Source organism: Lynx canadensis, chromosome B1, assembly GCF_007474595.2.
Source record: "Lynx canadensis isolate LIC74 chromosome B1, mLynCan4.pri.v2, whole genome shotgun sequence".
In the NCBI taxonomy this organism is placed as follows: Eukaryota; Metazoa; Chordata; class Mammalia; order Carnivora; family Felidae; genus Lynx; species Lynx canadensis.
Window position 1 is genome coordinate 16,711,167 of NC_044306.2, and position 27,863 is coordinate 16,739,029.

A 27,863-nucleotide genomic window follows, 5' to 3' on the forward strand; every position below is an offset into this window, starting at 1 on the left:
AAAACAAAAGTTCTGGGCCGTGGGCACCCTAACATCTAGAGGAACGGGATGTGAAGAGAAACTAGCAAAGCCGACCGAAAGGAATGATTGGTGAGGGAGAACAAAAATCAAAGAATGTGGAATGCTCCAAGTCAAGGAGGGGAAAAAAGTTTTCCAAGGAGGTGACAAGGACTCAAACATGTTGAATGCTGTTGATAGGTCAATTTAGATAAGAGCCAAGAAAGGACTTAAAGATTTAGCCACAGGGAGGGTATTGGGGACATCGACAAGATCTATGTTAGTGGAATAGACAAGGCAGAAGCCTGACTGCAGAGGGTTCAGGAGAGAATATGAGGAGAGAAATTCAAGCCCAAAGGCATAGCCAGTCTTTTGAGGGATTTTTCTGTAAAGGGGAGCCAAGGAATGGATCCAGAGGGAGATGCGGACTCAATCCTTTAGAGAGAAAGAAAATAAAAATCATGAGATATATTTCATGATATGAAAGATATTAGATAAATACATTTTCTTAAAGTCTTAACGTGATTGAACAATAGGGAAGTGAATAAAATACCAAGACTATGCTCCCCATTCTCACTCCATAGAACTGATGAGTAGTTTTCTTTCCAGACGTTAGTCTTGCTGGAGAGAAAGAAACTTCTTCTCCCAAAGATCCCATGACATGACTTAGTGTTCTACAACTTGTTTTATTATTAGCGTTTTAATATTTCATGCACCTCTTTCCATGTTGGTACTTACAGATGGCTTGAACAAAAATCAGTTGGAGAAAGGAGCCCTAGGCAATGTTTTTCTCTACTTCAGACAGGCCTGTAAATGGCTGAGTGAAGCCTATATGATAGCTGCAGACAAAATTAATGTAATTAAGCAAAGTAGGGATCGGGGCATTTCTCAACATATCAACTTCCCTGCCACTTTTGCTATAGCTTAGGGACCTGCCACCGGGAGAGGGGCACTCCAGCCTAGGCCCTTTGTAAGTTAATAAAAGGAAACCTCCAGGACACCTGGGTGACTCAGTGGGTTAAGCATCATCCCACTCTTGATTTTGGCCCCGCCTTGGACTCTGCCCTGGGCATGGAACCTGCTTAGGAATCTCTCTCTCCGTCTCTCTCTCCCTCTCTAAAATTAAACGAATGAATGAATGAATGAATGAATGCCTCCTGTGAAATGAAGGAGGAGGCCAGACGGGAGAGCTCACACACCCTACCACTCTTCCTCAATTGCAGACCCAACACAAAGGTACTTGCAGGTGGTACGACTTTACTAACCCTTAGGGTGTGGGGCTGGGGGGGAGGGAGAAAGGTTTTTCTCTCCCCTAGCAACAGCCCAGCCAATGAGAGACTGTCACAGCTCAGCCAATGAGAAGCCACTACACTTTAAACCCCCAGTTTAGACAAAGGAGTTTTAGTTTCTAGCAGTCACTCCCAATCCCCTCCCTCCTGTATAAAACAACGTTTTGGGGATCCCTGGGTGGCTCAGGCCACAGTCTCAAGGTTTGTAAGTTGGAGCCCCACATTGGGCTCCCTTCTGTCCGCGCAGAACCCACTTCGGATCCTCTGCCCTGTCCTCTCTCTCTGCCCCTGCAGCACTCACACACTCTCAAAAATGAATAAACTTTTTTTTTTTAAGTGTTTTTTCTTCTTTGTTCTCCACACCTGTCTATGATTTTGCTGTCTGGTGTGTGTCAAAATCGCAACTGTCGGCTGTTTCCAAATATACCCATTTTGCTGGTAAGATACGTGAGTTTTTTTTTCAACGTTTATTTATTTTTGGGACGGAGAGAGACAGAGCATGAACGGGGGAGGGGCAGAGAGAGAGGGAGACACAGAATCGGAAACAGGCTCCAGGCTCGGAGACATCAGCCCAGAGCCTGACGCGGGGCTCGAACTCACCTGGCTGAAGTCTGACGCTTAACCGACTGCGCCACCCAGGCGCCCCAAGATAAGTGAGTTTATTTTTAAGGTTAAGGCAGGACCAAGGCTGCCTGAAGAAAAGAGGGGAACTGGTAGTTAGGGAGCTTAGTCCTTGGGCAGAATTCCAGCCTCCCAGTCACTTTGCTTCTCCTTCTGCAGGCTCAGTGCTTTGCCTTCATTCCCTCTTGAAGAGCTCACTACAACTACCATCCCCTTACCAACCGCCCCACTCCCCCCTACCTTTCCCAGCTTCTCGTACTCCGCGTCTTTCCAAGGCCTTGACCTTCCCCTCTCACTTGTTCTTCTGACTGCTGACTTTCCACGGTCGCGAGGATATGGTGGAAAATATTTGCATCACAGCAACCTTACTCAGCTGTCCCTAGTCCCGGTGGGCCCCCGGATGCAAAGTGGAAACCGCTGCTCCCAAGGTCGTTGCCCCTAAAGCTGCCCCAGGATCAAAGCGGAAGGCCGCTCTGCGTGATGGAGAAGACGGGGTGCAGCCCCGCAGGCAGGCAGGCAAGCAGCCAGGCCCCAAAGGGTAGAACCCTGCCCGCTGCGCGAGGAAGCATGAGGTCAGGGACCCAGCCAGGAAAAAAATAAGCCCCAAAGGCTGACTTTCAAACCAAATGCCTCTTTATTTCAACGTTCGAATAGCCGGTTCTCTGTAGCTGCGGTTCTCCCGTGCGTGACCAGCAGCGGGGACCTAAAGCCCAGAGCCCTGCCCCGCCCTGGCCACACGCGGCTGCCTCGAATTCCACCCCCATTCTTCCCCTCCCCACTCAAGTGCCTTCACTTACATTCAGCAACACCCCATAGCAGCTAGGAGCGGTGTTCCCCTCTGTCAGTTTCCGCTGGACCAAACACGGAGGCCGGAGTGCATGGCGTAGGTTTGTGCCAGCGCAGTTAACAACCCGGCTGCTGCTGTTTGGGGAGCCTGGGAGGCTCCAGCCTAGTCCCGAGGCCCAGGGCGGCCGCCGCAGGGAGAAGCCCCGGTCTCCGGGTCCCCGCCGTAGCGAGGCCGGGCCTGTCTCCTGCCGGAGGAGGAAGAAGCGAGCGGCCCGGGCGCCACCTCTTTCCCCCTGGGGGAGGGCGCTGGCATCCTCGCGGCGGCCGCGGCTCGGGGGCTCCCGGAGTCCCGGAACTCCTCCCAGGACCGGCGCACTTGAACTCCGGGAGTTGGCCCAGCACCTCGCCCCGCCGTCCTGCCAGTCTCCGTCCCAGTGCGGAGCGGCCCGCCGGCGCGATGCTGGCGCTGTGGCTGGTGGGCCTGGGGCAGAAGCTGCTGATCTGGGGCGCGCTGGGCGCCGTCTCCGTGGCGGGAGCCGCTCTTCTCCTGAGCCTCCTGCAGATGGTGGCGAGGTGCGCGCGGCAATGGCAGCAGATGAGGGGCCTCCCCACGTTGCCCGGCTGCTACCCCTTGGTGGGACACACGCTGGTGATGAAGCCAGAAGGGAAAGGTAAGAGACGCGGGGGCCGGTGGGCTTCCTAGCCTGCGCGGACCCGCCAGCAGGAAGGCCCAGGGTGCAGGAGCTTCCCCGCCCCCCCCCCTCCCCCCTACCCGCCCTGGGCTCAGCCGGTCCGCACCTGCTCCCCGCCAGCCCCCCTTCTCATCAGCCTAGAGCACCACGACTTGAGGGCCGCTTTGGAGAAACAAGAATCTGTCCCCTGCTGGAGAGCGGGTTCCCAGTTCTATCCGGTTTGCCCTTCTACCCCTGATAAAATTGCTCCTGCCTCTGTTTCACATCAAGTTTTTCTTTATGTATAGGCTGGAACGCAGTATGTGTAAGCTGTCCTTCTTCCTCTTCTCTTCTTTTCCCACTTGGGAGCTGTTCCTATCTCTAAACACTGCCTGTCTTCTTTCTTGGCTGTTGAAGCCTAGGAGCAGAAACTTCCCTGGAGCGGGGAATGCACCTGAAAACAGTCCCATCATCCTCCCCCCACCCACTGCCCTCCGAAAATCAGGGACTAGAGATTTCATCTGAGGCTTCCCTCCCTCTCCGCATCGCAAGATTTGACCACAACTTTCTATCCTTCTTGACCTTCTTATTTTAGTTCTTTTAAGGAGGTTAGGTAATAACAGTAAACTACGAGGGCAGGGCCGTCTGGCAAACTTAACACACCAGGTTTTAAAAGCCTTATTTATGAAACAGTGCATTGTTTTTGTTTTTTGTGTTTGTTTCTTGCTTTTGTTAGGTTTCATGGATGAGGGGAAAAATCACTGTGAGTGAGAAAGTTCTCAGAAGCACCTGGTTTTACAGTCTCCCATCAGAGACAGTGAATTAGATCTTAGCACTCCGTTTTCATGGGTGTGCAAATGGGGATACCCAGGGTTCAAAAGATTTGCCCCAAATGACAGGTTCTAAAATGAGCCTAGGACCACAATCCAGTTTCGCCTCAGATTAATTGTAAATAGCAGTTTTACAAGTTGAACATTAACTCCAAAACTTGAAGTATTATTTCTTTTCTAGCCCTCCCCTCCCCCCACCCCTAACCCTCATGCTGTCATTGCATCCCCACGGAAATAGATAAGGCCTCATGGGGCGGGAGTGACCTGGGGGGTGTTTATCAAAATATCGGAAATGTTCCCTGGCAGAAGAAATCCAAGTTAACCTTTCACCAATTACACATCAATGTGACTAATGTTACAAGTTATCCAATACCGCATCTAGATGTCTGAGAATCGTGTTTGTAGAAATCATCTAGGTTGATACTAAGAGCATCGTGTTTGTAGAAATCGTCTAGGTTGATACTAAAAGCAGAGCTAACCTCTCCTTCTACCCTGAGACTTTATAGCATTAAAGAGTCACTGTGTCGATATATAGGGCTCCCATTTCCCAGCAAGAAATAATATGCTTAAGAAATCTCATCATATTCTTTTGGGAATTTATTCTAAACATTGAAATCTCTAGTGAATGAGACCTGTTTCAAAATAAACTTGTGAGTCGATTGGAATATTTAAAGCAAGTCTCCCTGGAGTTACTTTCTAAGTGAAAAGAGTGACAACATACTGGCTTTTACGAAGGGACTTTTTCATCCATGCACAAGTACCGGGTTTTGGCATCAGGCAAAGCTTTGCTCCGTTTCCGGCTTTGCAACCGAGTTGTTTTAATTTGAGGAGTTGTTTAAAACTCTCTAAAGGGAAAAGAGCAAGAGGAGAACTACAGCAACGGTCAGAAGACATCGAACAAAATAGCAGTATCGACAATTTCTTGAAATGTAAATAGACTGAATCCTCCAATAAGAACACATAGTGTGGCTGCATGGATAGGAAAACAAGACCCATTTTTATGCTGCTTACAAGAGACTCGCTTCAGACATAAGGACACACACAGACTGAAAGCGAAGGGTTGGAAAACGATGTTTCATGCAAATGGAAACCGAAAGAAAACTGGGAAGCTACCCTTACACCAGACAAAATAGAGTTTAAAACGATGACTGAAATAAAAGACCAACAGCGTATTCATGATAATAAAGGGGTCAATCCAGCAAGAAGATACGGCATTTATAAATGTAAGTGTACCCGACACAGAAGTACCAAGATGTGTAAAGCCAATATTAAAATTTTCTAAGTTAGAGTTTTTACCCTTAACTTGTAAGTTAATTGTATGACAGTTATTTTAAGGATGAAATTCAATGCATGCTATTTCCAGATCGCTGTCTAGAGCTCGGTTAGAGTAAGTTCCTTAATTGTCAGTCAAACACGGGGCCCTCCCTGGTGCCCAACATTGGGCGAAACAAAGTGGCTGGTGTCAGAATAGTCCAAGACACGTTGCTTGTTCTCATTGACCTTGTCTCTTAGGCAGGAGGCCGTGCTTCTGATTTTGTGGCCACTGTTCAAACTCCAGCCTCGATAATCTCACCTGGAGTTCTGCCCTTGACTTTCCATTGGTGTTTCAAACCAATTTCTTGCTTTTTTAGTCCATTATGTCAACACCTGCCTGCCCTAACTGTTCTCTGATATCGGACCTGTTACCTTCCAACCACAGGCTCAGATTTCCCTGTCTCCTCTATCAAGTCACACAAGGAAGGAAGTTATCGTGAGACATGGCATTCTGACACCGTTGACTTGACCCAGCTCTTCTCGTAGCAATTTTGACAACCATTTAGGCCAGGCGACACTTGAAAGCAATATGGCGTAATGGTCAAGATGGAGCACTGTAGTGTCTTACCGCCTTAAGTACAAAGCCAGGTTCCATCATTTACTCTCTGTGATAGTGGGCAAGTTTCGTCAATTGTGACAGTAATCATGTCTTGCATTTAACTATGGTGAGGCGTAAAAGACAGTGCATCAAAAACGCTAACTCTAGCTCAGACATAGAATAACTTGCTGCTGTAGGGGCGCCTGGGTGGCTCAGTCGGTTAAGCGTCCGACTTCGGCTCAGGTCACGATCTCGCCGTCCGTGAGTTCGAGCCCCGCGTCGGGCTCTGTGCTGACTGCTCAGAGCCTGGAGCCTGTTCCAGATTCTGTCTCCCTCTCTCTCTGACCCTCCCCCGTTCATGCTCTGTCTCTCTCTGTCTCAAAAATAAATAAAAACATTAAAAAAAAATTAAAAAAAAAAAAAGAATAACTTGCTGCTGTAAAGGAATAGGACATAATGGATGTTAGCTCTTTTAGGATAATTATTACTAGGTTTCGATGTGCTGAAACCTGCAAACACTTTGTATTTAGTATTATATGGAGTGGACATCCGTGAGCTCCTGTCCTACTGCACTGTGCACCACCTGACCTGGCATTGGGTGAAGCCTGGGATTGGGTGAAGCTTAATGATGGATGAAGAGCAGGGATGGGCCGAGCCTGCGCACGTTATTGACACTGAAAAAGTGCTGAAAAGTTGAATAGTTTGTTTTTTATGCCATATCAATTCGTCCCTGGTGCCCAAATTCCCATGTCGAAACAACGCTGTCAAAGTACCTTAAGTACCGTATTAGTAGCCTCACAGTGAGGTTGAAATTAGCCTTGCTGTTGTCGATCAGGCTTTCCCTTTGCCCAGGAGAAGCCCTGCATCCACATCTGCCTACCCGCTAGCCTGCCTCTCCTCACCCCTCCCTAGCTGGATTTTCCCAGCAGTGGAAGGAGGCTTCTGGTCCATTTCCTAACATGTAATCACTTGGCCAGCTGGGACTCAAATCCTCCCTTAACCTCATCTTGTTTGACTTGTGTTCCGAAAACATGCCTCACCTTTGCCAGGTTTTTCTCTGAGGCCTGGACCCTGTGTCTCAATTCTTCGGTCACCTGCTGTCGTTTGTTTCTACCCAGATGGCACTCATCGACATGGCATTTCTTCACTGAGAATTTTGCAATGGCTTGATCTCTCCTGAGGCCACGCTGCATTCCCCAGACAGGGGCTTCGTGGATTTCAACACGGAAAGTGTTGACTCCCGAGTTTTCCACACTACTTTGATGCTGGAGTTGGGATTGATGGTCACCATTTCCCCAAACCTGATGCAAACGCCAGCCAGAAAGCGCAGCCAATGCCCCTAACCCTGGCTGCATCGAACTCCAGCCTTTTCCCCACCCCCAGCGGCTTCCTGTGGCCCCAATATACCCAGGTGATTCACAGATCTCACACACACTGGTGTTACTGTCGTAAAATACGATTCCAGTCTTGCCAATCCTCACCAGAAACTGCCAATGAGTGTATAAAAGCAAATCAAACCCTCCAGTGCTCCAATCTCCCCTCCCGATGATATCACCCCATCTAATGTGGTGGCTGCACCTACAGGGAATTTCCAGAGTTTCATGCTTCTGCTCTGCTGTTTCTGCTGCTTGGTTGACATTCTCTCTCGACTCCTACTTCCCCTTTTCTGCCTATAAAAATACAACTCATGTTTTAATGCTCGAATACCATCTCCTTCATGATTTTTTTTTTTTTTTTCAGTCCCGTCCATGAGGACCAGTAACTCCTCAGACCTAAACTTCTATCTTAGCAACCATTTTGTTTTGTCTGGTATTACAGAAGTGACCATCTCCCATAGTTAGCAGCTCCCTGAGAGTAGGGATTGGGTCCTTTGGAGGTACACGTTTCTTGTACATTATCTTACTCATAATTAAATTACCCTCACAATTCAGTCATTGTAGCCTTCAACAGGGAAAGTGTGGTGGACCTCGAAGATGTGAGAGACTTGGCAAATATTAAATGACTTGCCCAAAGTAAACAACCCAAAAGGCACAATAAGAAACTCACTTAAAATTAAATCTCTCCTCCCAGAATTTTTTCAGCAGCTAATTTGTTACACAGAAGAATATCGGCATTTTCCACTGCTGAAACTCTGGCTTGGACCAGTACCACTCTTGGCCATTTATAATGCAGAAAACGTGGAGGTGAGTGTGTGGGAAATAGGATCACTTTTCCACTGTATATTCGATGGTGTGAGAGTCTCATCCAAATAAAGATAGCAAAAATGTTCTTACATTAAAAAAAAATTTGTTTGAACATTTATTTATTTTTGAGAGACAGAGCACAAGTGGGGGAGGAGCAGAGAAAGAAGGAGACACGGAATCCGAAGCAGGCTCCAGGCTCTGAGCCATCAGCACAGAGCCCGACGCGGGGCTTGAACTCACGAACCACGTGCCCGTGACCTGAACCGAAGTCGGATGCTCAACCTACTGAGCCACCCAGACGCCCCAAAAATGTTCTTACATTTAATTGAATTTAGTATATTGAGCATTTCACTAAATATTTTTGGGTATGTGGGTGCCATTTAATGCTTTCCAGATATAGTGTAAATATGGGGGGAGGGGTAGTAGCCTCTAGATGTCTGTGCACATCTGATATCAGGTCTAATACATTCTCCTTTTTTGAAAAGTCTACACAAGGATACAGTTTCATAGAGCCACAAATAGGTTATTCCACAAGGTGAGCACATGTTACCTGCCAGACATTGTTTTCTCAGTCTAAAAATATAAGACTAATAAAGTATGAGTGTTTCTCTCAAGATGCTCTGAGTCTCCTATCCATTACAAATGTATTACTCCAAGTTAATTTTCTTAAAAAAAGAATGCTCATCTGATATTGATAGGGCAGATATCATTAATCCATGCTGTTGAAATTGGGAGTATACTCCCAAAGAATACGTTTTACTTATCATTATGACTCTGGGGAGACTATCTTGTGGTTTGATGAGCAAAGGATTTGGGTCAGGGAGTAAAAAATGGGGTAAGCAGGGTTTCTTTGCATGGAACAAAATTAAAAACAGAATTTCCTAGGCAATGGCGCTCGGATATGTCTTTCTTAGATATTGCCGTGAAAATGTGTGCTTCCTCTTGTACCGCACTGTAGCAGCCTGGTTCCGAGTAGATAATGAGGAGACAGGCATAGGATTTCAGCCATGGCTGACTTGGTGTGATCAGGCTTGATATGTGTGGGTGGAGATCTATCCAGAATGCAGGACTAGAACAAGGAGCCCAGGCAGCATTTTGTGCTCAGACCTAAATGCTCATCCTTTCTACCTCACTTGGATTCCAGGGGGTCTAATCATACTCAGGGCCTTCAGTGTTGCCTACATGCTGGGGACACTCAAATATGTACTTCTAGTTCAAGTCCTAGCCTGAGCATCTCACCTACCTGCTTTCAGACCATAGCGACTTGAATGTCTCCAAGTCAACATGCCCACAAATGAACTTGTGACTTTTATCTTCCTAGACATGGTCGTCCTTGGATTCACCTAGCTCCTCTCCCCCGTCCCCCTACCCACAGTCAATGACTCCTCTTGGTTCCTAGTTCATGGTAGGAGCCAGGGTATCGTCTTGGACATTTTCCTTTCTCTCAACTCCATTTGGCCCCCAAGACCGAATGACACTTGGATGTTCAACACTCTACTTGACTTTTTTAGAGGCACAGGAATAAAAATGAATCGCAGAGAAATAGTAGTTACGAGACGTTACTTTAAAAAGTAGTGTTCTGGGCACCTGGATGGCTCGGTGAAGCATTTGGCTTCGGCTCGGTTCATGATCTCATGCTTCATGAGTTCGAGTCCCGAATCAGGCTCTCTGCTGTCAGCACAGAGCCCACTTCAGATCCTCTGTCTCCCTCTCTTTCTGCCTCTCCCCTGCTTTTCTGTGTGTGTGTGTGTGTGTGTGTGTGTGTGTGTGTGTGTGTATGCACGCTCTCTTTCTCAAAAATAAATACACATCAAGAAAAAAAAAAGATAAGATGCTAAATTTTGTTAAAAGGTAGTCCTGTACTCTTACAATTGAAATTATTTTGATATCTATATATCTCTCAATTTTTTTTCCCTCTTTCCAAGGTAATTTTAAGTAGTTCAAGTCAAATTGACAAATCCTGTGTGTACAAGTTCCTAGAACCATGGCTTGGCCTGGGACTCCTTACCAGGTATGTCGTTGTCACTTTGTAAAGCCGTCTGGTAGAATCAGTTACTTCTATTGGTAACTTGTGGATGTCAGGAATTGGCACAAAGTAATCTTCCCGTCCCGAGACTGTGCTACCAGGAAGCTGGGGAGAAGCTGGAAGGAAAGGACTGGAGAACACTGGGCTCTGACAGACAGGAGTCCAGCGTGTATGGTAACCTGTAGCCATGGTACTCGGTAATGGTGATGACCAGTGTCCTGAGAAGACTCAGGTCCTGGTGTGTGAATGGAGTAAAGGAAAGGAGCGTTTGGAACAGGCAAATCTTGAAAATCCAGTGAAAAGGGCAGTCAGCCCCAGCCAAGTATAGGGAGCGCAAAAACCTCAGTCCTGGAGCTGGCGTCCAAAAATAGGACTGCATCCTCTGGGAGAGGGCCTACCAAGAGAGAGGCGGGACCCTTGTGGGTCTGTGAAGAATCTGAAGAGAATAGAGATCAAAGGAGAATCACAGACCATGAGGATCATCTGAGGACTAAGGTAGTAATCGAGGGGAGACAAAATATTCTAACTTAGAAACTCAGAAATTGAGACAAATTCTTCCATTTGTCAAGTTTTATGAGGGCTCCTTTAAATACGACCCAATTTAGAAAAAGATCTGAAATACCCACATTCTGTGACTATATATGAGTCTTTGTCATTCTGACCAAAGCACGTTGAGAACCTATAGATTAAGCTGTTTCGGGAGAATTTTGTTGAACTGGCTAAATTTACGCTCTGTTTCTCCTCTTTTATTTGTAACCATGTATTGTTATTTCTAGCACTGGAAACAAGTGGCGATCTAGGAGAAAATTGTTAACACCCACTTTCCATTTTACAATTCTGGAAGATTTCTTAGATGTCATGAATGAACAAGCAAACGTATTGGTTAATAAGCTTCAAAAACATGTTAACCAAGAAGCCTTTAACTGCTTTTTTTACATCACTCTTTGTGCCTTAGATATAATTTGTGGTAAGTCTCAATGATCTGTTTCTAAAGGTACGGTGTAGCGTAGACTGGCCCACACGGAAACTAACATTCCATTGGGAAGGCCAAGGAGGGGATTGGAAAGGCTCCTGGATTGTTAAGGATGGTCCCGTTGCTCAGCCGCCTGAGAAGCAGCAGCCCCTGCTAAGGCTTTGGGCAGGATTGTCACAGAGCCCACATGCCAGGAAGGTCAGAGGGAAGGAAGCAGCAGCAGCAGGAACAGGGAATGGAAGGTACAAGAGAAAAGGGGGAGAGAACAACTTCAAAACCTACAAGAACCGAGCAGGACCTACGTCTTCTTTTTAAGGGGTGGTCGCTGGAAAATGAACGCAGGATAGGTGATGGAATTGAATGGTTGCTTCTTGCCTCTATTGTACAGAAACAGCCATGGGGAAGAACATTGGCGCTCAGAGTAATGATGATTCCGAGTACGTCTGTGCGATTTATAGGTAAACGAAGTCCTTTGGATTGTCTTTAAAATGGTTCTTGATTAGGGCTTTGAAAAGGATTGCTGATAATTTGTGGGTGTCTTTTTCATTGTTTCAAAAGGAAACTTTATACTGAAATTAACCCAGTCGTTTAAGCATGTATTTGAGCAGTAGACGAACGGTTTTGTAAATGATAACACACCCAGATGATGCCCTAAGTTAAAACGATTATTCTATAATATGTTGAGAGATTACATTATGACACTAAGTGCTAAAGGCAAAACCAGATTTTTGGTATGATAACCACCAGGTATAAAGAATTATTTATAGAAGGAGGGGCACCTGGGTGGCTCAGTCAGTTAAGCGTCTGACTCTTGATTTCCGCTCAGGTCATGATCTCACGGTTTGTGAGTTCGAGCCCTGCATCAGGCTCTGCACTGACAGAGCAGAGCCTGCTCAGGATTCTCTCCCTCTCCCTCTCTCTCTGCCCCTCCCCCATTTGCTCTCTCCCTCTCTCAAAATAAATGAGCAAACATTTGAAAAACACGATTTATAGGAAGAAAACACTGGAAGGCACTATACCAAAATATCAGTTGCGGTTATTACTGTTTGCGTGCGTGCGTCTCTTTTTCTGACTGTGTTTTGTTTTTGTGGCTGTTCATTCTCCTTTCCCATATTTTCTGCTGAGTATGTATTATTTTTTCATGGAAATCATCAATTTTTACCTTGAAACTGGCTGGCAGTTATTCAGCTATTAAGAGTCAGGGCCAGGATTTGATCTGACACATCCTATCTTGAAGTTCACTGCTCATTTCACCTTATTTTAATAAATGCGTACTGAGCGTCTATAACCTGCCATCCACTGCACTAGTCCTGACTAGTTGTGTCGCCTCACACGAATAGGAAGAAAGCGGGGACACACACAGTGAAACAGATGAATGTAAACGTAAACTCTAATAATTGCTTAGAAAGAAACGATCAAGTTGACATTAGAGAGGGAAAGAGGGCTACGTCCTACGGGTGAGTGGTCGGCAAGAGCCTCTCTAAAGAATCAGTGTCTGAGCCCGTCTCGAAGGAGGAGATCACGCAGAGGTCTGGCTGCTATCTTGCTGGACATGACAAGGGAGGCACTCGGGACAGCTGTGTGACACATGGGTATTCGGCGAGCACTTCTCTGCAGAAGGGGACGACCAGTTGCTTTTCTGTCACTCCGGAGGCGTGATTAAGCGAATGAGTGCATATTAAAAACTGGCAGATTTCATCCCAGTGGGTGATCCCAGAGCCACAGCGGCCTTGGGAGGTCAGGAACTCTTTCTGGAGAGGGAGAAGCAGGCCTCAGGTGCCCATCTAGTCCGGATGTGTTATAACAAATTCTTCCTTCTGCTAATGAAACCATTAAAATGTTAAGCTTCACTGGACGTGTAAAAGCCCGTGCATTCATTGTTGAGCATGAAGCACAGGGCTCTTAGTAGCCTTTCGGATAAGTCCTCCTCATTCCCGTATATTTCCCTCGTTAAGAGCAGGCATTGAATAGGTGCTGAGGAAAGAGACATTTCCGGTGTATCGGCTACCGTATTTTTATCCCATTTACAGGATGAGTGATTTGATATCTCGAAGAATGAGGATGCCGTGGCTCTGGCTTGACTTTTTGTTTTTTCTGTATAAAGAAGGATGGGAACACAAAAGGAACCTGAAGATCCTACATAATTTTACCAATAAGGTAAAGTCCTCAATTGATTTTTTTTAGTGTGGTATAATATAAAAATTTGCCCTTATAGCCGTTTTCAATGTCCAATTTGGGGGGCTTTAAGTACATTCAAATTGCTATGCAACCATTGCTACTATCCATTTCTAGGACTTAAAAAAATTTTGTTTTAATGTTTATTTTTGAGGGAGATACAAACAGAGCACGAGAGGGGGAGGGGCAGAGAGAGAGGGAGTCACAGAATCTGAAGCAGACTCCAGGCTCTGAGCACTCAGCACAGAGCCTGATGCGGGGCTCAAACCCATGAGCCGTGAGACCACGATCTGAGGCGAAGTCAGATCCTTAACCGAATGAGCCACCCAGGCGCCCCATAGGACTTTTTTAAGTCCGAGATTTTTGTGCTTTTGTTAATATCCTCAGTGTAGGACCGTGAAGCCTAAGTCTCATAAAATTTGAATTGAATAATGGAAAAAAGTAGGCAACGTGATTACATTTCAATGTATTTAGTAATTTTTTTTAATGTTTTTATTTATTTTTGAGACAGAGAGGGACAGAACAGGAACAGGGGAGGGGCAGAGAGAGAGGGAGACACAGAATCCGAAGCAGGCTCCAGCTTCCGAGCCGTCAGCACGGAGCCCGACGCGGGGCTCGAACTCACAGAGTGTGAGATCATGACCTGAGCTGAAGTCGGATGCTTAACTGACTGAGCTACCCAGGCGCGCTTTAGTAAATATTAATTAAGCAGTTGCTAAGTGCTAAAACTTTGCCAAGTGCTAGAGATATAGTAATGAGTAAGACACGTATGTTCCCTACCCTAAAGTAGGTTAGTTTAGTAAAGGGGGTTTATTAAAATGGCAAAATGAGGCATGAGCTATGAATATTTATTAACAAACAAGGTGCTATGTTGAAAGAACATAGAGACAAGTATTATGAGGGTCTTCTGGAAGATGTTCGTATTAGACAGTAGTTTTCAAAGGCAAAGGGCCTTTCTAGTATCATTTTAACTTAGAAAAGATTAAAATTAACTGGATGTTCCCATTTCCAATTCAAAGATTACAAAGCGATCATGATGTTGTTTTGGATATAGGATGCCAGTCTGTGTTAAAGATGCATATAGGGCAATCAACCAGGCTATAGGAGAACTCTAGGGTGCCATCTAGTAGACCGTTACACCCCACTGGAAAGTCTGTAAAAACGGCACTTGAAAATTCTGAAGCTGTCTGACAATTACATTCATGTTTACAAGTCTTATCAAAGAATGCCATAAAACGTTAACAGGCAGCTTGACGTTATTTTTACAAGAGCCTAAGTTGTGATTGAGATAGCAAGGATAGGAAAGGTTTCGAAAAGCTAAGTTAAAGAAACTGGGATATTTGCACAGGAGAGTGTATTGTTAGATTATAACAAATTCCAAATCAAAGCATATGATGGTTTAAATCACAGGTCATCTCTGAACGGGCCAAGGAACTGAAGAGAGACGAAGAACATAGAAGTGGTGACAAGGACTCTTCCCCCTCCAAGAATAAACGCAGGGCTTTTCTTGACTTGCTTTTAAATGTGACTGATGATGAAGGGAACAAGCTAAGTCACGAAGAGGTTCGAGAAGAAGTGGACACTTTCATGTTTGAGGTATTGTATAGCATCATGTTATTTTCAGGTACCATTAAATAAATTCCAGCTATTTTTTTTAGAATCTATAACATTATTTTTTAAAAGTGTAATGAAATTTTTAAGTAGCTTCATAGAGCTAAGGAAGGGTCATCAGACTAGCATTAAAATTTACACAATTTAAGAACCTGATTAAGTATCAGGTCAACTTCCGTGTTCAGAAAAACCTTTGAGTCATGGTGAGTACGGCATAGACACATTTTTTTTTTCCCCTCAAGAAAATCTGAGGTCTGTCAGACTTTTCCCAGAAGAAGAGAGGCCAACAACTGCTGTGTTCTTTTTAGTCTGTGAAACCCACTAGTCTGTTTGTTCACTACGTCCTTTGAAAGAAGCCCGTTTGCTTCCTGCCTCTACCAATGAGTCCTTAGCTACTGCCCTGAGCTGCCCTACCTTAGAAAGAGAACAAGAGCCACCCCATGGACAATTTAACCAGTTTGAGATTCTAAAAAAAAAAAAAAGATCTCCAGTCTTCCAGTAATAATAGTAATAATAAAAGATGCAGTTTTTGACAAAGAGAATTCTAACTGTATTAAATATCACAAGGGGTGAGTCTCTCAATATATGTGGATTGCCAGATAGAGATAAAGAAATATTTTTTTTAAGCACTGCGTGGTAATATATTGGAAGCGGAGGAGAGCAAAAGGCATCCACCGTTTCCGATGGCTCAGCACATGCTCACGGGTGTGTTAGCTGCACCCCCCGGGGCCGTCTAGATGCAATGCTAGAGCACATGCGTCCTTTCGTCCCGAGGGAGGTCGGTCTGTGTCCTGTAGCTGAAAGCGGGTCGCATTAAGCGTCTGTAGGCTTGAGCTCTCCTCCCGGCTCTGTGCTCACTGGCCCTGTGAGATGCTTCCAATCTTCCCCGATCTCTGTCATCGCTTTCCTATGTGTACGACAGAGAGATGGGCTAGGGCAGTGATTTTTAAACTTCTTTTTTTAAGCAGAGCGCTTTACCGGAAAGAAATGTTATGTGGAAAATGGACACCCACGGAACTAAAAAGTGGAGAGGTGTTAAGCACGTAGGCTCTGGGGCCAGATCCCCCGCCATAAGCTGTCCTAGAGGTGTAACCTTGGGCACCTCATCGAGCCTTTCTGGGCCTCGGTGTCCTCATTGTTCGAGCACGGGCCTCACGGATTAGATGAATGCTGTTTTCAAGTGTACCAACAATTGTGCCCAGGAAGCATACCGTAGATCTTGGCTATTATTATTTGATGTTGAAGTGGAGAGACCTTCTCACATCTCCACCCTGTATGCACACACATGCGCACACACACGTACATGCATATAAGTGCACACACATGCATACAAGTGCACACACATGCATACAAGTGCACACACATGCGTTGTCATGCATGCGCCTACACGTACACATACATACGTGTATAGGGCATGCAAACATCCCTCTCACCTTCGTGAAGACCACCAGCCTGATGATCTCTTTCTTCCAGTTTTAACAGTCTGAAATTCTACATTTTTTTTTCTCCTTTGCATCACATAGGCATACCACAAACTATCACGTCGTGACCGAACGTGACATCCTCCATAACGTGGATGCAGGCTCTTGGGGCCATGCCTTTAACTGCCTGGGAGCCAGTCATTACATATGAAGGTTTTTACCCCTACCCCCTCCCAGCAGCACGCTCCTGTGAATTCCATGCTTAGTTTCGCTCTGGGTAGCAGATAAAACAAAATGGGAAGCTCTGTCTCGGTATTTGATCTCTAAAATGTGAATTATAGTACCAAGTATTTCATGAAGCTCTGGGAAGAACAATCATGTTAGTTTCTGCACCTAGTTAGTGCTTAGTGTTTTGCCTAGAACTTGGCAAAATTAAATGAAGCTGTTAATCAACTTCTTGCCCTGGAGAATTACTCAGAACTGCATATGTACTCCCTGGGTACATACCCATACTCAGTGGGTAAAGCCTACCTTGCAAATAGGGGAAGTGGAGAAGTACGGTTCTGGCAAGTTGGCTCAGAAAAGCCGGACTTCCTCCCCCCGCCCCCCACTTCAAAACTGTCTGGCCTACCCCGTTCCTTGGAACGCCCGCCCCCTTATCAGCACAGCTGAGCCACTTCTTACCAAGTAGACAGCTCCATGTCATGGTCAAGTGTCCGTCTACGCAGGAAGGGATTGTTTTATAGGTTTGTTTGTCACCAAGGTGAGATGCTGTATGGGATTAATTTGTTATGTTCTGGAGTCAGATTGCAACTGTCAGATCCAATTCAAAATGGAGTCATCCTGTCCGATCTTCTCGATATAGCTCTGCTCTTTAAGCCATTGTTTCTTCTCACCTTTGTAGGGCCATGACACGACTGCAGCAGCAATAAACTGGTCTTTATATCTATTGGGTTCTTACCCAGAAGTCCAGAAACACGTGGACAGTGAACTGGAGGAAGTGTTTGGTATGTTTGGCCCCAACATTAGCGGCTCTGGGGGTCCCACGTCCGCCGAAACAGACGCCATTCATGCTCATTCAGGATGTGCTGTAGGACCTGTTGGAAAGTCAGTGTAATAAGCAGGAAGCCTCCCTTATGGGATCCCTTCCAGTACTGTCTCCTTTGCAAGGCCTCCCCTGTTCACTTACAGGCATTGGCCAACCACCTGGCGTGTGACTGCCTTAGGCTAGACACTGGGGGTGCATAGATAAATGCTACTGTCTCCAAGGACCTCACTGCTTACTAGATGAACCAGCTATTGTCCATAAAATATGGAGTCCTGGCTGTGCACTTGAGTGATAAGAAGAAGGTGATATTTGGGAGCAGTGGGGAGCAGGTGATGTTAGTGAGAGGGAATCCAGGAGAGCTGTTTCCCATAGGATTGCGTCTGGCCACAAATGAGAGGAAAGTTGGGTGAAGCGGAGAGGCCATCCTTTCTTTTTTTTTTTTAATTTATTATTTTTTATTTTTTAATATGAAATTTATTGTCAGACTGGTTTCCATACAACACCCAGTGCTCATCCCAAAAGGAGCCCTCCTCAATACCCGTCCCCCTCCCCCCTCCACCCCCCATCAACCCTCAGTTTGTTCTCAGTTTATAAGAGTCTCTTATGCTTTGGCTCCCTCCCTCTCTAACCTTTTTTTTTTTTCTTCCCCTCCCCCATGGACTTCTGTTAAGTTTCTCAGGATCCACATAAGAATGAAAACATATGGTATCTGTCTTTCTCTGTAGGACTTATTTCACTTAGCATCACACTCTCCAGTTCCGAGGCCATTATTTCTATTACACAACCAGCAATCAACAGGTGAGGAGTCCTAGGCTGAGGTCAATAGGGATGTCACAGAGTCTCAGTCTTGCTCTTTTTTTCTCTCTGTTCTTCACCATCTTGGCTTTTGTGCCCTTGATTGTTGTTGGAGGTCTCGTGTGCATCTTCAAGACGAAAAGGAAGGGGAGGAGGGGATGAAGGATGTATTAGTTTCCTGTGCCTTCTGTAATACACTCTACAAGCTGGGTGGCTTAAAACAACAGAAATTTATTTTTTTCACAGTTCTGAACACCAGAAATCCAAGATCAGTATTGCTGAGCCGAAGTCAATGTGTCGGTGGGGTTGTACTCCTCCTGGAAGCTCTAGGAGAGAATCTGTTCCTTCCCACTTCTGGTGGCCACCAGCCTATCCCTTGGTTTATGGCCACATCACTCAAATCTCAGCTTCTATTTTCACACCCCCTTCTCTTCACTCTGTGTGCGTGTGTGTGTGTGTCTGTGTGTCTGTGTAATCTCTCTCATCCTCTCCTATAAAGACATTTGTGATGGCATTCGGAGCCCAGATGAATAATCCAGAATAATCTCCCTGTTTTTATATCATTAACTGAATCAGATCTGTAAAGGTACCTTTTCCCCAAATAAGGTAATATTTACAGGTTCCAAGGATTAGCACCTGACATATATAGGAGCCATTACCAGCCGACCACACAGAGGCTATGCATTGTGCCATCGACTTTATCCTTTGTTGAATCACACATCACGTGGCTCCCATAGCTGGAAGGAGAAAATGAAAGATTGGGTCGACCGGCCAACAAAATGGTGTCTCTTCATAGAGAAGAGAAGTGGGGAAGGAAAAAGCAGGAGAGGGAAGGCATTCTAGAAAGAGGAGAACCAGATGGACAATGGCACAGAAATGGAAAAGTTTGGAGGACAGTGGTGAATCGTGAGGGGCAGCTAGAATTTGACACATGTGGTACAATGTATTGAGAGATGAGGTTGGACAAGTAGTTTTGAGTTCGGATTGTGTGAGGCCTAGACATCTCAAGAAGGAAGACTTTATTTTGTAGAATGGAGGCAATCTTAACTTTTTGGCTCTGTTTCTATCGTCATTTTATTTATTTTTTTCTGTATTGATTTTAATTCTCTCATATTGCCTGTGGTGAGTAAACTTGGTTTTTCAGAAGCTCACAAGTGTTTTTGGAACATGTTCACGTTTCGTAACCTCTACGATGTCCAGCTCGTTGCTGTTGTACTTTTTGCTGTTGATCTCACGTGATTAAAGCAGCATTATTAGTAGATGGCTTATTTGGCCACTTCTCACGTTTTCTACTGATTGTCCCTCACTTTTTCTTCTATCCCCAGTATTACTTCTAAAATTTCATGAGCAACTCATCTTTGGGTATTGAGTTGCAGGTATAAATTCCTCTTGTTACACATAAAATTAACCATTTATCGGTGTGTATTTAGTTTTATTGTAACAAAGCCACTTGTGCCCTGTTCATGTTTAAAGTCAAGCATCATCTTTTCCCTCCAGTGAAACAAAAAGAAAATTTAAAAATAAACAGGAACAAAATTACAATAGAGAATGTCAATCCCAAATCCGGTCTTACAGGCTCGCCGAGTCTCCCATGGAGCGGTAGGGCTCAAGGCACTAGGAGAGAATTTTATTTCTAAAGTGTCATGTTAAACTATAAAGATTTCCATTAAACATCACAATTAAACATGGCTGAAGGAGAAGCCATGTTGTCAAGATGCCCACTTCACCGACCCAAACATCTGAAACCCACCCTTCCCTGATCTAGAAATGCATTTTTTAAAAAATTAAAACCAAGAGAAAGTAACCAGATACATTTTGGTAAATGCTAACTGTGTCCGTAATCACGTAGAGACACAAAGTAATCTCTGAGCCCAGTACCGAGGAAAAGGAGGAAAAGAGCTAGAATTCTAGGCACTCCCACGTGGGGCCCGGGCACCCACCAGCTTCCAGCAGAGCTAAGACAGCTGAAGGTTTTTCTTTTTTCCCCATGTGTTGTTTATATGAAGTTTTGGTTGAGACAGAAAAAGATAAGAATGAATTAAGAACCAAAAATGGTAGAGTTTCTCTTCCTACTGTATTATGCTCAAGGTATTGCCCCCCGCCCCCCATCCCAATAAGTTGAGAATCATTGTGTAAAGGAGGAGAAAGAGACTTCAAGAACAGCATGGCTGAGTACAAGGGGGCTGGAGAAAATTAAGACAGGAGATTGGAATCCATCATCCTCATTCTATTCTTCATTAGTGTGTTCTCCTCGTCCTCCACCACCACCACCACCACCACCACCACCCCCTTCTCCATCATCCATGGCAGGAACCAAGTAGTATTGCGATGGGTTTTACCAAACATCATCTTAGACGTCCCTTCCTAACTCATCTGTACCTCCATCGAGATGGCCAGTAAGCCAGAGAAAGAAACTCCCTGGTTCCTCATGCTCCCTCTTCCTATGGCTTTATTTTGCATTTGACTTGAATGTTTTATCCAGTCCTTTCCGATTCCCATTTGATTTCAGTAGATTTTGAAGATGGATCACGCTCCCATCTAGATGAAATTCTTTGTTTTTGAAGGAAGGGTTTTTACCAAAGTGGACATCTGTTCCATAACCTGATTTAATATCTTCCAGATCTGTCACTTCAACTCTGGTCAGATGATGCAATGCCTCTTTGTCTTCCTCTCCAAGGAATACAGATCTGTGGATGGCTGTTACCCCAACTGTTGTTACCCCAGAACTGGGGATCTTGGCAATCATTTCCAGCTTGCTTTGAAAACATGCTCAGTGGCGTTTGTTATATTTCTGTTCTACTTTCAAAATCTCTCCACTGGCTTGTTCCTTAAGTCCGTCTGTACTGATTTCATTCCAGCTGCTCCTTGCTATTCTCATTCTTCCTTTGGCAAGTCCAGGGAGGTTGATGTCTCTTCTGGCCGGAAGGCAAGACCATCTTAGTTTCTTTGTTGGACACAGGAGCAAAAGGCGATTAGGGGCCGTGCTGTGGGGGAAGTCCAAGAATCTGGCTCAAGAGAAGATGCACATCTGGAAGCTCTGAGAACTCAAAATTAGCCATTTTAAAGGAGATGAGTTCGTACATTCACAGTGTTGCACCACTTTTACTCTAATTCCAAAGCATGTTCAGCACCCCGAAAGGAAACCCTGCACCATCAATCAGCCACATCCCATTCCCTCTTCCTCCAGCCCCTGTCTCTGTCAGCCTCTCTGTCTCTGTGGATATAGCTGTTCTGAGCCCTTCCTGTAAATTCAATCATTCGGTACGTGGCCTTTTGTGTCTTGTTTCTTTCACTTAACACGTTGTCTAATTTTATTTTGATTATGTATAATATTAGAAATCCTACTTTGGCTGTAGGTATTTAACATCCGGTGCTTGGATTAATTCCTTGTTGATGTCCCGTTCCCCAAGCCCATATCGTGTATTTACTTTGATCAGGGAAGTCTGATCGTCCTGCTACCGTAGAAGACCTGAAGAAACTTAGATACCTGGAATGTGTCATTAAGGAGAGCCTCCGCCTTTTTCCTTCTGTCCCCTTATTTGCCCGCAATCTTACTGAAGATTGTGAAGTTGGTAAGAACTCTATGATTAGAATAATAGGGAAGATGGATTTTTTTTAACATCTGTCTTGCTCCATTCTTATGGCATATTGCCTACTTCTTGACAGCGGGTTACCAAATTGTGAAAGGCGCTCAAGCAATCATCGTTCCCTATGCACTGCATAGAGATCCAAGATACTTCCCAAATCCTGAGGAATTCCAGCCGGAACGGTTCTTTCCCGAGAATTCGCAAGGACGCCACCCATTCGCATATGTGCCTTTCTCTGCTGGACCCAGAAACTGTATAGGTTTGTATCCATCAGAATTGGTTTGATCTTTCCAGCCCATGTGGTAGTGGGTTTCTCACAATACTTTCTTTTTCTTTTTTAAATTTGTTAACGTTTATTTATTTTTGAGAGAGAGAACACACACGCAAGTGGGGGAGGGGCGGAGAGGGAGACAGAACCCGAAGCAGGCTCCAGGCTCTGAGCTGTCAGCACAGAGTCCAACATGGGGCTCGAACCCACAAACTGCGAGATCGTGACCCGAGCTGAAGTCGGACGCTCAACCCACTGAGCCACCCAGGCGCCCCCTCACAATAATTTCTTTGAGATGTCATGTCTCCTAGGCTACGGTCTCTTAAAAATTGGTTTCTTTTTTCTTCCACTTCACTCTACATTATTGTCTCGAAAAAGATTGTCGTAAGGTAGAATAGTTTGCTAGGGCCACCATAACAAAGTACTCCCAACTGGGTGGCTTCAACAACAGATACTCATTTTCTCATATTCTGGGGGCTGCAAGTCTGAAATTGAGATATCAACAAGGTTGGTTTCTTCAGAGATCATTCTAAACCTTGGCTTATAGATGGTCGTCTTCTCCCGTATCTTCCTGTATCTTCCCGGTCTTTCCTGTGTGTGTCGTATCCTGATCTCTTCTTTGTATGAAAACATTAGTCAGATTGGATTAGGGTCCATCCATATGAGCTCATTTTAAGTTAATTAGGCTCTGTAAATACTCTGTCTGCAAACACAGTCACATTCTGAGGTACAGGGTGGGGTAGGGCTTCAACATACAAATTTACTGGGACAGAATTCAGTTCATAACATACAGCACAATCAGTTTCATGGTAGAGTTTTAAAATACTGTAGATTTGGGGTCCATGTTGGATGTATTTTATGTGGTAGAAAATGTATTTGTAGCAGTTTTATTTAACCTAATATCTATGTTTGTTGCTTTTAAGAATCGCATTTGGCAAAACAGAAGCAAAGAATGTTTACCATATGGCCAGCTGAAGTACTTAAAAAAAATGGGTGCACATCACCATGCATTATACACACTTTGGCTTTAGGATCTCTAGCATTTTATGAGGATGTAAATGTAGGTGTTAGTAAAATGAGGTCAGATTGAAATGGATGGATCTGAAGCCTATTTGGTGACTCTGTAGTAAATTAAATTAAAGCCCAATAAGCCATCTACAGTAGTGATTCTCATGCTTCAATGACCCTAGAATTCATCTGGGATTACTGCTAAAATACAGATACCTGCCCCACCCCAGCTATTGGGCTGCACTGGGTAGGGGCGGGGAAGGGGGCTTAAGAATCTTCATTTTTAACCAACATCTCAAGTAACTCTGCTTCTCCTTATTGTGAAAATATAAAATTGCTTGCTTCCTCTAATAGGACCGGTGATTTCTCACCTTTGAGATCTATGTATATTTAAAGTAATGCCATTTTCATTAACTTGAAGGTCAGAAATTTGCCACAATGGAAGAAAAGGTCGTTCTCTCCTGCATCCTGAGACACTTTTGGGTAGAATCCAACCAGAAAAGAGAAGAACTTGGTCTGGCGGGAGAGCTGATTCTTCGTCCAACGAGTGGCATCTGGATCAAGCTGACGAGGAGAAACGGAGATGCGTCCCAACCATAGTCCTGGGCTGTGCCCTTGTCACGTGAACGGTCTTTCTTGAAGGGAACTGGATTTACGATTTCTAGATCTGGGTTCAATACTCTGAGTCCCTAGACCTATTTTTTTCTTGTCCCCACTTCTGTTGGGATCAAGCTCCCCAAAGAGTTTTTATATTTGCATCACGACCATAGGTCTTAGCCCCGGTCTCGATCCCCAAAGTAGAGTTAACCAGTGACGACACCCAAGTAAACATATGATAGGTTTCTCAGCAGAGGGATCCACAGGCCAATTCAATTCAATTGGCACACCGAAAGAATATAATTTAATTGAGATTCCAGAATTTTTTAAAGGTATTCTTACTGACTGGGGAACATGTATATGCATGTATACATATGCATTTAATTTGAAAAGGGTGGGTAATTAAGTACTTAGACCTAAGAAGCTCAAGTTTTAAAATTATATGAGTGACATCAAATATGAGAAGAAGAATTATTATGGCACTTTTCAGATTATATTGCCTGGACTTGATAATTTTTAAGTTGACTCGTGAGTTCTGTTCCTGTTTCCCTTTTGACCAGGTGCCGATAGCCGTGACTTCATTATCCACAGCATCACAACTAGCCTTATATATCATACACAGTTGGGAAAGACTCCTCTCAGTAATTTCCAATCCCCCACAGTGCCTCAGAGGTTTGAGTAATGGCTTTTGGGGCTGGGAGGACCTGAGAACTTAACTAGTTACACTCCCTTTTATTCGAAGCGTCTGAAATCAGTGAGAAGGTAAGTTTCTGCCCAGAGTCACGCCGCTGGTGGGTGACAGGGCTGGAAACGGAGGTCTGTGCGTCTCTCCATTCCCACCGTGATAAACTGCGCTGTGTTATGGTCTCATTTGATGGAACTCAGGTCTGTAGCTAGATGTGTCCTTAGAACACAGCTTTTTCTGCCTCCGATTTTGGGATATTTCTTCTAGAGCTCTTCCATCATTAAAGGGAAAGAGAAGCCACCCATCTGTATTTAGTAACTCAGGAATATCTCACTTGGTTTAGGGTTAGACTTCCAGTAAATTCAGTCCTCCGGAACATACCTACCCAGCTGATAACTGACATTCTCTGAGTTCTAATTCCGTAGGCAATATCTGTATCCCCTCAATCAGTGCCTTTAAAAAGTGACTTTTAATGAACATAGTATCATTGTTGCTTCAGTTTTCCCAAGGCAATAGCAGATAGAAGCAACAGAGTAAGAGGATGGAATTTCTTTGCAAACCAAAGCCATTTGCAAGCGCTTCAGGCTGAGTCATTATGGGCAGGGTCAGCAGCTCTACCTACTTTACCATCCCAGGGCACCCCAGTGCGGACAACCCAGTGGCTTAGTTGATGAGAAAAAGTCAAGGAAGTATATGATACGGTTGAAAAAGGTTCATAGCATATGCTTAACTTTGCTAGCTAGAAAGTGGATATATGTAGAAAATCTTATTTCCAGATGACTATGGATAATCAAAGTTTTATTCATGGAAATTAGTATTATTTCTCAATTTTATGCATTTAGATTGAAAACTTGCTTCTTTCTCTTTTTCTCTTCCTTTCTCTCTCTCTCTCTCTCTCTCTCTCTCTCTCTCTCTCTCTCTCTTTCTCTCTTTCAGTGGCCCTGCCCTGGATGTGAAATTAAAGCAAAACATTGCTTAATGTTACCTTTTGGCCTGAGATCTTCATGTAGCTCCAGAATAATTTGTTATTTGTGTTTTAATTGGAAACTCTCGTAACTGTGTTAGAGGGAGAATGGTCTATGGTAGCAAAATGCAGATGCTGATTTTTTTTTAATAAGAGAATGATCAAGTATCTATGACCCTATTACTCGTCTAACTGCTGCTTGAAAGAGGTATCTCAAGAAAAATAAATTACATTTTAATCATGGGTGCTATATTTTATTCTGAGAATTGATGTTCTCTTGGAATGTAGATAGCTTTAAAGGACACATTAGCGGGTGACTGATTGGTAATGAGTAATAAAGGAAATAGCACTTTTGAACTGGTGTCATCACTGCTACGCAGACGTTCCAACAAAATGTTCCTTGTGCCCTCGTCATAGACTGATGCTGAGTTTTCCTGAGTCTGAAGAATTAACTGGACACGAAGTAGAGATCCCAGCACAGTTTGCTCGGCTGATAGCAGCAAGTGAAATCTCCTAGAGGGGCCTGGGAATCAGCAAAACCGCAAGCATCATTGGAACCCAGCATTGCAGGCTGGAAACCTCTCCAGGTGACGGGCTAGTGAACTGATTGATGCTGTGTTCATTGTCACCGACAACAAAAGAATGTCAGTTTCTGGACCAAATGACCTGTCTTACAACGAAAGAGGTGCTGCCTGTGCGGCACGTGCACACACACACACACACACACACACACTGTATCTAGAAGATCAAAACGTTTTGCTTTTCAGCATCTAAAGGGGTACTGGTAGGAACATGACAAAGTTTTGAGTCTGCCTAGAAACCTCCCTCCTTTTTTTAGGAACAGTACCCCCTTTATCTCTGAAACTGTCCCATGATCAATACCTCCCCCAATTTTCTTCTGTTTCTCGCCTTTTTGCTTCCCCAACATATCTACACGCTGTAAATATACAGTTCTCGTTGATGACGCCACGTTCTCAGGCAATCTCACCGTCTTAAGTGGACTGACCCAAGCAGGGTCCGCTCAGATTCTCCCCTTGGGAATCGGTGGAGGTTTCAGGTTGTGAGACTGGGGATCAGTTGGCAGTTGAAGCTCTGGGAAGAAGGTGCAGGGGAGAGAAGATGCACAGGAAAGAAACGGAGAGAATCCTGGAGGCTCTGAGTCCCACATTCCCGGGGATGGGCAAGTTCAGCTACACGCCCGCCCTGTGCACTGTTCAATTGTTCACCTGCACGCTGGAGCCCAGGCGCCAGGCTATTGCCATTTTGTTTAGGTTGCTCGTCTTTTATTTCTAACCCAAAGCCAGTTAGTGTTTGTGAGCTCAGCTGCAGGAAGGAGAAAGGTGCTCTATTCTTCGGACGTGATCTTCTGTCCTCATCCTCTTTCCTTGGTGCTGTTCACTCCTTCTCCTCCAGGCTGGATAACCTCAGCCGATAACATATGTCTGCTAGTCATTGAAATGTGATAGAATTTTTAAAAATTAAGATTTAATTGACATTATATTAGTTGCAGGTGTATAACAGTGATTTGATATTTGTATGTGTACGAAGTGGAAAAATGCAATAGCGTTTGAGGAAATGCAGAGTTCCCATCATTTCTAGATGGTAGGAACATTAAAAGTCCCCTGCTTTATCTTAGAACAAATTGGGATTAGCCTAACACAAGGGTCTAGTTTCTTAGCCCCATCCTGATGTATTGCCCAGGCTAATTTGTCTTTTTTTTTTTTCCTTGCTTTCATTAAACCAGATTCACCCCCATTTTCCTTCTGGCTAGCTGTATTCCAAATTCCAGGGATAAATCTCTCACCCGTGATTACTACAAAAGGACTGTGTATTCTCTCCTCTGCTTCTTGTCCAGAAATTCGCCAATGGGTTATTTCTTTGGGCCTTTTGCACTGAATTCAGTCTCTCAACTAACTCCCGGCCTGTAGCTGTCCCTACTCCTGCTCTCGTGCTCCTAGGAGATAACTCCTTGGCACTTTCTTTTTCCTTCCCGTCACTTACTGTCTCCTCTTACCCAGCATTTTCTTGTTGTTGTAGTGGACAGTGGACGTGAACTCCTTCCTATCTTTCCTGGTATTAGTCAACGTAGGTCTCTTGGAAACAGAGGAGATGCTCAAACTCCTATATGAAAAACATAGGACAGCCTTTTCCTCAAAAGAAAAAATCATTACTGTATTTAGACATTATTTATCTTATTTCTAGAATGTTTTATTTTTAAATACTGTATATCATTTAAATCTATATGTTTTAGTTGAATAGTAAAGGGTGTGCTGGCACAGGAATCTTCTCCCAGGATGCAGGCCTAACTCCTTGATCCTATTGTTTGTACTCTTGGTCTCTTTTTTCGCTCAGGTCTGAAGTTTTATTCTTATGGACATAGAGTGAATTAAAACTTTTCGGGGCGCCTGGGTGGCTCAGTCGGTTGGGCGGCCGACTTCGGCTCAGGTCATGATCTCACGGCTCGTGAGTCCGAGCC

General features: G+C 44.6%; 2 protein-coding genes and 1 pseudogene across 2 annotated transcripts in view; 2 read left to right on the forward strand and 1 right to left on the reverse strand.

Annotated features, from left to right (window-relative positions):
- Positions 1–2,512: 2,512 nt before the first annotated feature.
- LOC115511801 (cytochrome P450 4V2) lies at positions 2,513–26,351 on the forward strand. The gene is made up of 13 exons (XM_032592823.1): positions 2,513–3,364; positions 8,117–8,229; positions 10,155–10,240; positions 11,032–11,222; positions 11,617–11,686; positions 13,259–13,385; positions 14,814–14,999; positions 17,340–17,442; positions 21,716–21,850; positions 21,945–22,124; positions 23,563–24,379; positions 25,360–25,595; positions 25,805–26,351. The coding sequence occupies exons 1-11, from the start codon at positions 3,151–3,153 to the stop codon at positions 23,739–23,741; spliced, it is 1,584 nt and encodes a 527-aa protein (XP_032448714.1). The 5' UTR covers positions 2,513–3,150; the 3' UTR covers positions 23,742–24,379; positions 25,360–25,595; positions 25,805–26,351.
- On the reverse strand, positions 20,506–21,156 carry LOC115511656 (annotated as a pseudogene).
- The window catches only part of KLKB1 (kallikrein B1), a 33,328-nt gene continuing 31,384 nt past the window's right edge, over positions 25,920–27,863 (forward strand). The window contains exon 1 of the mRNA XM_030312156.1: positions 25,920–25,974. The gene's annotated coding sequence lies outside the window, so the exon portion shown is untranslated. The remainder of the gene's footprint in view (positions 25,975–27,863) is intronic.